The sequence below is a fragment of the Antechinus flavipes genome, chromosome 4, assembly GCF_016432865.1.
Source record: "Antechinus flavipes isolate AdamAnt ecotype Samford, QLD, Australia chromosome 4, AdamAnt_v2, whole genome shotgun sequence".
Taxonomy (NCBI): Eukaryota; Metazoa; Chordata; class Mammalia; order Dasyuromorphia; family Dasyuridae; genus Antechinus; species Antechinus flavipes.
Genome location: NC_067401.1, coordinates 187,750,526 through 187,763,083, shown reverse-complemented (window position 1 = coordinate 187,763,083; position 12,558 = coordinate 187,750,526). Strand labels below are relative to the sequence as shown.

Genomic DNA, 12,558 nt, shown 5'->3' with positions numbered 1-12,558 from the left:
TCTTGCCTGATAATGGACATGCCACTTAACCCCAATTGCCACCTCCATATTCCCTACTTTGATTCTCCTTAAACACTTACCTTCAACGTCCTCTGTTTCAGTTACCACATCTATACATCTCTATTTCTGATTCTGATCTGGGAGTTTTAGATGTAGCTCTTACAAGGTATTTACAAATACCTCAAATTCAAAATATTGAAATTTGAATATTCTAATATTCTTAGAATATTATTCTTTCCCCTAGTTACTCTTTAGCTTCATTATTTCTATCTGTAGAACCCCTATTCCTGCAGCTTCTAGTGTTCAGAACTTCATTTTCTGTTTTTTTCTCTCCCTTCCATTTTACATCTAATTAGTTACTTAGTCTTACAAATCCTATCTCTGAAATACCTTGCAAATACATTTCCTATGTTCACGGCCACCTTTATAGGCCCTCACCAACTCACCCAGACTATTTCCCACCCTAACCCATTGTTTGTAATTCTGCTAAAATATTTGCTTGTGCATAGATTTGGCTGCATCAAGTTTTTAGTGATTCTCTCTGACCCCAAAGTTCAACCTTGTATGTTTGGCATTTGAAGCGATACTCAACTCGGCAATCTTACTTTTTCAGCACTCTCTGGAACTCCCACTTGTACCTTTCTAATGCTATTTCCTATGCCTAGACTATCTGCCCTTTTTTCTTGTTATAATCCTACACAGATTTTCTGGCCCAATTCAAATGCCACCTTTCCTAGACAAATTCTCTGATCCGGATTCTCATTTCCACCTCTCTGCCAGATGCTTTTCCCTTTAGCCCCAATTCTATAGCATTTTGTTGCAAGCATATGAACATAGCACATGACATAAATGCAACTTGAAATTCTCTTTGACCCTAGCTATGTGACCATAGGCAAAACACTAAAACTTCTCTCAGCTAATTTCTTCCTTTTCAATCAGAGCAATTTACCACAGAGGACTGTTATGAATCTGAGATCATATTAAGTACTTTGCAAACATCCAAGTATATTATGTGGTAACTTCTTCACAGATTATAGTTATGTAGTTCTCTCTCCTACAAGGCTAAGTTCCAGGGCTAGTGATAGCTCACTTAACCTTGATTACATTTCCCAATGCCCACACAATGCTCTGTACACAACACAAGAAACAAATGACAGGTGCTGGAAGTCTGAAAAGGAATAAAGAAATGAGGGACAATGAATATGGCCAAACTGGATTAATTTTTTTAAAGGTCAAATCCATAGCCACAGGTAGTAAAAGTTTCTTATTTATTTGGAGGATGGGCAGCAAGGGAAGAAATCCTTGAATCCTCAATAAAAATGTATTCATATTCATCCAATCACACTGAAACATGTTTCAACAGACTGAAAAAGTGAAACAGCATTTCATTTGTACTGAGGGAAAACAATCTAGTTAGCTTGGAAAGCCATCCTGGCTCAAGAAAAAGAGCTGCTTCCATATTCCCCCAAAGGAGCAAGGAAACCCAAACTTTTTCTTCTCTGAATGGTGATAACCATATTCCTCAGGACCTATGTTACCCTCCCCCTACTTCCTTTAGTGGTATAGCAGGAAATCCTTTTAATTATTAGAAAAACTAGCTTTTGAGATACAGCCTATCACCCCCCTCCCAATATCAATATCTTTACCTCTACAATCTATTTGCCAAAATGAGACCATGAAATCTTCCAAAATAGTTCCTCTCTTGTATATTTATACATATATAAAGGTGAATGGTAAACTCCTTTCCAAGCAATATCAGAATCAGAGCCCTCTTCTATGCTTCAACCAACTATTCTTTGGGAAGTTTTACTTACTGAGACCAATCCTGGGGAAAGCTACTTAGATAGCTGGCCTCTCTTCATTGGCCTTGATGGGATTAAGGTTGAGTTGTTTTGCCCAATACGCTTTATTTTACAGTGAAAGAGTTCCAATTAAGAGGAAACTTTCCACATTTTTCTTGTTCAAAGAATATTCCTCAGGATGGAGTCTGTCAGGACTCTTAAGAACAAGCTCTAACCAAACATTTTTCTGCATTAAATGTGTTTAGTGGTGCACAAGATTCTCACTCTCTCATATGGATGGATTCTCTGATATTTAATGCAGCAACTCTGATGGAACCTTTGCCCATAGTCACCACATTCAAAGATTTCTCTCCTGTGTGGATTCTCTGGTGACGAACAAGAGCTGAGCTATACCTGAAGGCTTTTCCACACTCACTACATTCGTAGGGATTCTCACCTGTATGTATTCTCTGATGCTGAATAAGACCTGAGCTATAGGTGAATCTTCCACCACATTCCCTACATTCATAGGGTTTCTCTCCTGTGTGGATTCTCTGATGCTGATAAAGATGAGAACTCTGACTAAAGGCTTTCCCACATTCATTACATTCATAGGGCTTCTCTCCAGTATGAATTCTTTGATGATGAATAAGAGTTGAACTCCGACTGAATGCTTTTCCACATTCATTACATTCATAAGGTTTTTCCCCAGTATGTATTCTCTGATGATGAGTAAGGGTTGAACTCCAACTAAAAGTTTTTCCACACTCATTACATTCATAGGGCTTCTCTCCAGTATGGATTCTCCTATGTAGAATAAGGGCAGAACTACAACTGAAGGTTTTCCCACAGTCATTACATTCATAAGGTTTCTCTCCAGTGTGAATTCTCTGGTGCTGAATAAGGTGTGAGCTCTGACTGAAGGCTTTCCCACATTCATTACATTCATAGGGCTTTTCCCCTGTATGGATTCTCTGATGCTGAATGAGGTCTGAAGTTCGATTAAAGCTTTTACCACATTCATCACACTTATGGGGTTTATCTCCCATAGAACCTCTTTGATGTATAACAAGATTTGGGTTAAGACTAAAACTATTCCCAAATTCTTTGTACTGTTGGACTCTCTCACCTGTGGGACTTTTCTGATCCTCAACTATCACTTGTCTAAGATCTCCCATCTTTCTCCTCAATCTTTCCTCCACGGAGTTTCCCAGCTGCCTCTCTAAATCATCTTGCCATTCACAAGTTTCTCCAAATTTGAGACTTGAAGGAACATCTTTTTGAAATCTTCCCAGTATCACCCCATGTGATTCTGCAGCTTCAGAAATTTCTTGATCATTCCTAGTTCTGGTCTCACCATCTGACATAATAAACAGAAAACATTCTTTTTAGTGAAAAGAATGGAAACTAAAAGAGAAGAAAAGGAAAAATCAGGTGTCAATATATGCGGGATCAGGAACATATATGGCTTTTATGTGTCTGTCAAAAAGTTTCACAAAAGAGATAGGGAGATAGGGCAAAACAGTGATATGGACATTCAGGGATAAGGAAAATAAGGATGGAAAAGGCTGCCAAAGTGCAGAAGTATCTATATGAGCACACAAAACCAACCCAAAAATGGAAATGAATGGGCAGTGGGCTACACTAATGAAACTATTAGGTAGAGAAGCCAAGGGACAAATAGCCAAACTGGAAAAAAGAATGAAGACTCTATCAAGATGTAGGAATAACCCAGGGGAGGAATCAAAAAGAATAGAGAAATGATTATGGGAGGCTGTAACTGGAAAAGTAGTTAATAAGTAGTAAGGAAAAGTATCACAGGGTCCTAGAGATAAAGAAATTAATAAGAAGCAGAAATGGGGAAACTGTACCAAGGAAGATCAAGCTCTACTGCAAAACCTGGTCTTTGGTTTGCTTGCAGTTTTCCACCCCATATATACGAAACAAAGGGGTGATAAAAAGATAGTTATGTCTATTTCTAAGGCTGGTTATAAGGGTACACTAAACCTGTCAGGGTAGAAACTTCAATGATTTACATTCTGTATTTATTTTTATTTTTTTTACCATGAAATTTTTACAGGAAGTTTAATGCAAAGGAGACAATTATGAATGAACTAATTAGCATTTTAGGTCTATAAATTGTTTTAAAAATTAAAATGTGGGTAACTGTGGATCCTTTACTCACCTATACAAGAGGCACTTTGGAGTCCCTGGCTTTCAGCTCTATTCAAATCCAGGACCCATGGTTGTTCTTCTCCATCCAGATGAGAGATTATCTCAGGATTTGGGAATGGAAAGCCTGCCCATAAGGAAAGAAATTTGATAGCAAATTTGTGATGTTCAAACTGGTTGTCCCAGGATTCAATCCTATTCTCATTACCTAAGCGAGCAGATGGCAGAAAAATTTATATAGATACTGAGTGTATGTAATCAAGAGCAAATTGAGGTAAGGTCAAGTTTATAATCTGGTTCTACAAGGATTAAGTTTATCTCTAGTAGGAAGTGTTTAAGTAGAGACAATTATATTAGAGGCAGAACAAGATGACTTAGTTCTCCTATAGGCAATCAGATTTATGAGGAAGGTTAAGAAATTAGCTGGAGCCTAATAATGTTCAGTGTATTTTCACATGGAAAGGATTCGCCCTTCTCATTTTTTAAAGGACTTTAATATTTAACTTTTCTAGGAGGACCCTAAGATGAAAGATTCGAATTGGTACTAAACTAATACTCTGTTTAGTATTTCCAGTGACTTGAAAGCTACTCTTTTTTTTTTTTTCAGGGAAACATTTTATACCTAGTGAAAATACATTCCCGTAATTCTCCAGCATCACATCCCTGTAGAGGTCCCTTTGAGCAGGGTCCAGACGTTTCCATTCTTTCCGAATGAAATACACAGCTACATCCTCAAATGTCACCAGTTCCTGTAAAAACATGTTTCTCTATGTAATTCTAAAGTAATGGAATAACACTGTAAGCATTATGATGTGAGATACTAGGTAAAGAGTTCTAGATAGGGTAAAGTGGTAAAGTGAACATTGGTGAAATAAATCCAGAAAAAGAATCAAAAAACACAAAATACAGAATTTTCTCATTGAACAAGAACCAAAATGAGATGTTACTTGATAGAAAATTTTCAATAAAAGATGAAGTCACCTTTAGATAAGAGTGGGACAGATAAACCAAGCTCACCTGGGACTTGGCTTTTAGAAGTGCAGCTGCCAACATCTGGTCTCCCAGGTTACCTTTACTAAGAGAAGCAGAAACTTTGGGAGGAGGTGAAGCTGGGGGGAGAGGGAGAAGAAGAAAGAAGTAATTATTATGTCATTTTTGCCCTGCCACTTCCCCAACCTAAATAAAGAAATTTATTGGGACCACATCTCTCTTCCTACATATTTCACTTGTAATGCATTTTAAATCCTCAACTAGCTTTTATAAAGTACATATAGTGCACAAATGTGACTGTTCTATCCCTCAATTATCCTCTTAAGTTTATTTCCACTCAATACTATCATTAGTGTTTCTTATGTCCTAACAAAAGATTAAGATTATATTACTTCCATTAGTCTTTTGTACTGCTTCTTCAACATACAGAGTAATGCAATCATTTTTCTTATATCTCAAGGAGGTAAGGAAATTCTGCTTTGACTTAGGTCCTTACAGTGACTGTTTCCTGAACTGATGGGGAGTAGGTTTAAAGTCCAAAAAAAACGCCCTTGGATACTAAATTTTTATTAGGTCACCTGGACCATCTCATTTCTCTTCTTCTATTCTCTCCCCAGCCTGTTCTTTAGAGAAACCAGTTCAATGCTCCTTAGTTTTCTTAAGTCATTTCTGTTCTGTCTATCTCAAGCTCTGCCAAGTACTCTGATTATCCCATTTATCTTTCTCTCTTCCACTCCCAAAGAGGAAAGCTAACAGTTTCAACTAACCCAGGCCTGGATGAGATATAAAATTTTCTTCTTCCAAAGAGTAATACAATACAAATATTTCTTGAACTTTATGTGATGATTCACCATTTTTATTCCATAATTTCTAGATTCACATGTATTCCAATGAGTTAGATTATAAACCTCTACATACGAGCTCATTATGGTTTTGTACAATGCTTTTTTATGATGAATAAGGAAACAAGAAAAAGTTCACCATGGGGTAAATACTATTATACCAATTTAAGATGAAAACTGAGTTTTTTATATTCCACACGGTAGGCAAAACTCAACATAATACACTTGTGGCAACTATTTCCTACTCGTGTGTAAATTTAAGGAATAATCCTACATATTTCAGGAATCCAGCTCTTTAAAAGCACAAGCTTCTTTTGAAATGAAGTGGGCAGGATTGCATAAGGAGCAGGATTTGCTAATGATTCTCTTTTGATTCCAGCTCCCTAATTTAACTAATTCAAATAGAAAAGATCAAGATCTCATAAAAAGAAGGCCCTAGAATTCTAACTAATTCTAAATTAAAATACTTGCTGCTGAGACCTTCTCAATGCCCATTCCTGGAGGTCTCCTTTATTCTGCATTGCCACTGTTCTCTACTTCATCATACTGCATAAAGTTTTCTCTTATCGGAATCAAGCTCCTCACCACTCTCAAGCAGGAGCTGAGGTTCCTGAGATACACAATCAGCTTGTGTTTCCATGGGATGCTCTGGTACTGCTGTCTTCTACCAGAGTACAATACACAAGAAATGTCTCTTTAATGACACTAGGAAAAAAATAGAAAAAAGAAGTTTAAGGAAAGACAATCACAGGAGACGCCTCCAGAATACTTTGTTTATGTAATACTTTACAATTATATTCTTATTTCATTTCAGCATAATTTTATAAAATAGATATCACTTATTTTGCAAAAAAGAAAATTGAAAGCTCAGAGAGATTAATTGATTACTTAAGGTTACACAATAGCCAAGTTACAGAGCAAGGAATCAAACTCAGCTGAATCCACTAGTAGAGTACTATGTTTGGTTATCAATTTAAGGCACATCCACAGGAGGGCATAAAAGATTTAGAACCATGCCTCATGATTATTAGTTGAAGGAAATGTGAACGCCTAGACAAAACTTAAAGAGGAATAGACATATAATTGTCTTCAGGTATTTGAAAACTATTACAAGGAGTAAATTCATTCTGTTTAAACCCAGAGATTAGAACTAGAAGCAATGGGTAAATGATGGGGGGAGGGGGAATTTTAAAATTTGATGTATTGTAAAACTTCCTAACAATTAGAGCTATTCAAAAGTAGGACACACTGACTCAAAAGGATTAACTGGAGGTCTTCCAAGAAAAGACCTGATGACCACTTTTCGTTATATTATAGAGGGTATTTCTGTTCAGTTATCAAATGGGCTAAATTGCCTCTCCAATTTCTTCTAATTCTGAGATTGTGCAACTCTTCTAATTCATTACTATTTTTCACTATATCAAAAATGTCAGGAAAAGGGAAGCTGCAAGTTGACTAGTGTTTTTGGTTAAAATATATTATTTAAAAAAAAAAAAAAACTTGTTTTGAACATAATTCATTTGGACAAAGCAGGTCACCTGACTTGTTAGCTTCTCCCAAGTTTTCTTAATTCTATCCAGAAGTGCTTTCTGGACAGATGGTGCCTTCTATTACCAGAAAGTGTACTAGGAAAGAGGAACTTATGATCAGTAGTTAGCTGTCACACTTTCCCCATCCCCTCCTTCATTAGAAGATTCAATTATTCAACGCACAATAGCTCAAAAAAAAAAAAAAAAAAAAAGCAATTTATCCACTAAAACTAGAAAAACCAACTTAATCTCCAGCTAATCCTTCTCTACTTGCTAGAAAGGAACTTAGCCTCTGGTCAACCCCTGCTTCTGCTAGAAAGGAAAATAGCTTTTAAAAAGAGTTAATCTATTATTTTATTATGTCTTTTTCTAAATTATCTGCTACTAAAAAATAAAATCTTCTCAATCTACATATTCACTAAATCTATAGGTAACCAAGACTTAAGGGACTTTGTTAGTCTGGCTTAGCAGTTGTAGCTAGCTTTTCCTTAAAGAAAGGAGTTAAATCCTATAATTAAAACTAAAAGTAAAAAGCAATCAATAGTAATTGATTTATTTTTCAATTCCAAGTACCAAGAGATTTGTGTGCTTCACACTACTCCCACTTAAAATATTATTTATGAATAAAAAATCATAAACAACCCAATGCACAAACACTATACTACTAGCTATTTAAAAAAAAAAGTGTGTCTATGTATGAAAATGTTTATGTGGAATTAAGTAAAAACAAGCACACATTGAAATGTAAACAAAGAATGATATCAATTCTTTAATTTCATCAGCTTTTTCCCCTCATTAAGTTATTTTGGGTTATAACTTTAAAAACACCACCACTTTTCTAGGTTACACAAGAATTCTAACAAATGTTAGAATTAAGGGTTTAGAATTGAACTCTATGAGTTCCTGTTTTTTCAGTTCATTAATTACCACTTCTGGTCCAAGGGCTAAAGAATCTTCCTTTAAATTTAGCTTTGGATTCAAACCACCTTTTATAAGCCAACCATAAATACAAAACATGACAGGATCTTTTCAGATTCCACGGACAACAGCATTAGCCTTTTCTTCTCGGGCAAAAAGTTTTCTGATAACTTTTGTTTGGTTGGGAAAGTCTTCCTTTAATCTTCCTTCTTTCTCCACCGCAAATTTTTCAGTGTCAGAGTATTAGCTGATGCTAATAAATTGTGCCAGAGACAGCTGTATTGGGAATGATTATTCTGAATTACTGAATTCAATATCTGACTCTACACTTTTCTAGTTAGGTCCCTATTAATTTCTTTCCTATCTACTACTAAATGTTTTGTCAGAATAAAGCTTCAATCTCCAAGAGCCTCCAATTCCAGATTGGAATGGTAGTCAAGTCCTGAAGGAAGATTATTCCTAGATGTTTGTATGCTACAACTCAGCGTGACTGCCTTTTGCCCTTATACCCGAGTCTTTTATTTTAATCCTAATAGCTAGGACTGGGACCTGAAGCAGGTTTGGCAGCCATCTCAGTGAAAAATACCAAAAACAATGAAATCTAGTTTCTGTCCCCTTCCTTTTTAATGAAGAAACAAACTTTTTACCTCCACATTACAATCTGCTGGCCCCTAATGTAGCATCAAAAGGAGAAAAAATATTCAGGAGATGATTTGGTATCTACTTTACAGAATTCTTTTTTATATCCTAATTTAGACAGGGAACTAGGATAACACCTCATGTTTGCAAAATCATTTAAAGTCGGCAAAGTTCAAAGATCACATAGCATCTCTTGAAGTAGGAAGTATAAGGATTATTGCAGATAATTTACAGATAAGGAAATTAGGATTCTGACAGGCCAAAGGCCACATAGCCATTAAATCTCAGGCAGAATCTAAGTCTTTATTTTCTTGACTCTACCCATCATGTTATTCTGATTCTCTAATACCAGTGAAGCATCATGCTAAAGAGATCTTCCCACCATAATAGGGGTGATGAACTTTAGGCTCCACACAGGACTAAAAGAGAAGGTAAACAAAACTAATCTTTGCTACCTGTCTGGTAACCTGCAGCCTGCTCCATTACATTACTCACTTCTATTTCTAAAGCTACTTCAACACAAAAAATGTTAAATCCTTTAAAGAGAAGGGTCTATGATAAAAGGAAACGAGGAACTGAGATACAAATCTAGAGATTTGAACAGGGCAAAAACAATTATTTCAAGCTGACAGTCCCATTAAGATAAAAGAATAAAGTTCTGATACATTCCTCATTACACTGTCACAATCACCACTTTCCAATGGAAGCAAAAGTATGGATTGTATCCCAATAGCTGGGAACCTATACTCTGCCTCAAAGAATCTTCATGGGGGATCAGAGTACAGATCCAAATACACCTACCAATCCCAATCCCCAATACTTGAATATAGGGAGAATTATGACCAGATAGCAAGAACAGTACACAATACTTTCCTTTGACACCTTTCCCCTAGACAGATGTTAAGGGGCCAAAGAATCTGTCATGCTAAATTCAAAACCCAATCTTTTACCTGAGAAATGTTCATTCTGTTTGGTATATATGCTGTGTAAGAACAAACTAAATTAAAGGTCATGTTAATTTCATTTTTAATCAGTAAGTCACATAGTATCTAGTAGACATCAACTAATTTTAGTCATTTTGGAAAGGGGGGTATATTTTCAACTGAGTGTCATTAAGTATCTATTACACCTCTGTCATGTCAGGTTTCATAGCTGTTGAGTAAGTACCTTGTTAATTGAATTAGGGATTAGTTGGTATTGAGAAAATTATGGTACAAAGACTGTTAGAGATGTGTCCATCTTAGTTACAAAGAAATTCAATTCAACAAACATTTATTAATCACCTGTTCTTTGCAAGGCACTGTACTAGCTGCAGTGGATATTTCAAAACCAAACCAATAGAAAATCCATGCTCTCCAGTAGCTTACAATCCTGGGGGAGAAGAAAAACAGTATTTATACAGTTAAAAGAGAGGAAAGGAATAAGCCCTTCTACAGCAACTACTATGATTCATGCACTGTGCAAAGTTCTTTACAAATATTATCTCATTTTATATAATAATTTATATCTCATTTAAAATTTAATCATTTTATGAGAACTAACCAGCTTTATGTAAAACAGGATTTCAACGAGTGCTGGAATTCAGGAATCATCTTACTGTGCTCCTATGTAAAGTTACATTCAAGGCTTTTATCCAACAGTTTAAAAAGTTCTTTTTTTGACTAATTGCTTTTTAACTCCCCCCTCTGTTTTCTTCAATTATAAATGAAGTTGGATTGGACAATCTAAAAGGTCCCCCTAAGCAATTATTATCATGACATGATTCTGTGGTCTCAAATAGTTTATGAGAAAATGAAGTATTTTCCTAAATTACCATCATCGTGTAAATGTGGAAAGAAGTCAGGAGTTGCTAGAACCTTCGTTTCTGACATTTATTTGCTAGCTGTGAGCTTCTTTAAGTCAAATAGCTTCTCAAGATTCAATTTCTACATTATTATCAATAATTTCCATTATAAATCCAGACTGGAATAATACTTGCTTAACTTACCTCCCCAAAGGCCTTGGTAAAGAAAATGCTTTGTAAATCTTAAAATAATTGTTATTACACCAGTATGGACCTGTAAAATGATTATTATTGTTCCTACCAGTATTGGAAGTTGTAAACTAATTGTTATTATAGCTCTTTAAACGCTGTTATTTCTGAAAAGAGGCCCAAAGAAGATATCATTTTGAAGGTTCATCCAGCAAAACTCTCACCCAGGCTCTTCTCCTCTAGCCCCACAGTTACACGGGGGAGGGCGAAGGAAGGCAGTGCGCACCAAGAGTTGGGGAAAGACGAAAAGGACAAAGAAAAAGAGGAGAGAAATAGGGGAGGCAAACGGGAGAGATCAGAGAAACGGGAGGGAAACGGGGAGGTAAAGAAAGTGGAGAGTATAAGAGGGAAGGGGGAGAAAAAGATTATCATGAGATTAGGGGAGAAGAGAAAGGAAAACAGGGAACGAGAGTTGAGAAAACGGACAGAAGTGCACCTACGGCGCTGGTTTGAGAAACCCCGCGTGGGATTTCTTCCTAAAAACGAAGACTCTTCTTCCCCACCCCCTTATCCGCCCCTTCCCCTTCCCCCCCTCTCGCCTCTCCCTTGCCCTTCCTCCCTTCCCCAGGCCTTCTAGCTTCTCTGCACAATACCAGCCCCACTCACTGGGAGCCCGTGGCAGTCCAAGGAGAAGAGAAGAAGACTCAATCGTGGGCGGTGGGGATTAGAAGCCGGAGGACCGAGAAACAGGCAGAACCTTTCGAACTCCAGCCACGCACACCAGAAGGACAGAACAATGGCCGGAAACTCTCCAAATTTCCTTCCGGGTATTGCCTCTCGACCACTCTAGGAAATCCGGAAGTGTCCTCCTTCGTGCTCTGGCGCACTTCTGAGCTGGGAAGATACCTGAGGCCTTGGTGGTTTCTCGCACTGGGAAACCACCGACGTTCCTCTTGCTTGAACTCGGGCTTCGGAAACAAATAGAACCACTCCTCCAGCCAACGGACTTGCAGGTTCCGCAGCTCGGCCTCTAATTCGTATCTTACCGGCCCTGGCGGACCGAGTGGGCGAGCTGGTCCTGTTGTTCCTCTCACTGAACTTATTCTGCATAAAAGTTATCAGTTCCCTATAAACCCTCGCCACCATCCCGCCCCAGCCTTCTCTATTACAAGACGAGACCACACTATCCTCCCAGTCCCTCACACTCCTAATTTGTGAATTATCCTGAATTTTTCACTCTCATCCCTTCCTCCCCGCTGTAATATATCAAGGCTTGTCTATTTCATATTTGCAACATCTCTTGTATACACCCCCTTCTCCCCTCTGACATTCACCACGATTGTGTAGGCACTCATTATTTCACATCTGGATTTTTGTATAAGCATACTGACTGGGTAATATTTTCCTCACTCCGATCCATCCTCATTTCACTAAAGTGGTTTTCTTAGGGAAGACCTGACCATGTCCCAAACACTCCCTCCATACTCAACCTCTTGCTTCCAGGACTAAATATAAAATCTTTTCAGCTTAACAAAGCTCTTGATGCCTGGGATCTACTTCATATCTGGGACATCTTACTCCCCTCCACTTAGATTATGATCCAAAGATCTTCGCAGAGGACGTTCTCTGTCTTAGACCTTCATTTCTTCTTCCACACTATTTCTATTTGGTGATGTTATCAGCTCTTATGGACTCAGTTTCTATGCTGATGATTC

General features: G+C 37.3%; 1 protein-coding gene across 1 annotated transcript; it reads right to left on the bottom strand.

Moving 5' to 3' along the window:
• Positions 1-1,251: 1,251 nt before the first annotated feature.
• Positions 1,252-12,333, bottom strand: ZNF3 (zinc finger protein 3). Its single transcript, XM_051996063.1, has 7 exons — positions 11,510-12,333; positions 10,155-10,242; positions 6,371-6,490; positions 4,971-5,062; positions 4,576-4,702; positions 3,967-4,080; positions 1,252-3,141 (listed from the first exon to the last, which is right to left on the bottom strand). Exons 3-7 carry the CDS (start codon positions 6,423-6,425, stop codon positions 2,063-2,065), a joined length of 1,467 nt encoding a protein of 488 aa, XP_051852023.1. The 5' UTR covers positions 6,426-6,490; positions 10,155-10,242; positions 11,510-12,333; the 3' UTR covers positions 1,252-2,062.
• Positions 12,334-12,558: the final 225 nt, after the last annotated feature.

What these genes read in the sequence shown, in the direction of transcription:
- ZNF3 (XM_051996063.1), bottom strand. Translation starts at nt 6,425, where the DNA reads ATGGAAACACAAGCTGATTGTGTATCTCAGGAACCTCAGCTCCTGCTT. An exon ending in TCAGCTCCTGCTTGAGAGTG is followed by an intron (nt 5,063 to 6,370) that starts GTGAGGAGCTTG and finishes CTCTCCCCCCAG; the next exon opens with CTTCACCTCCTCCCAAAGTT. An exon ending in CCAAAGTGCCTCTTGTATAG is followed by an intron (nt 3,142 to 3,966) that starts GTGAGTAAAGGA and finishes TTATTATGTCAG; the next exon opens with ATGGTGAGACCAGAACTAGG.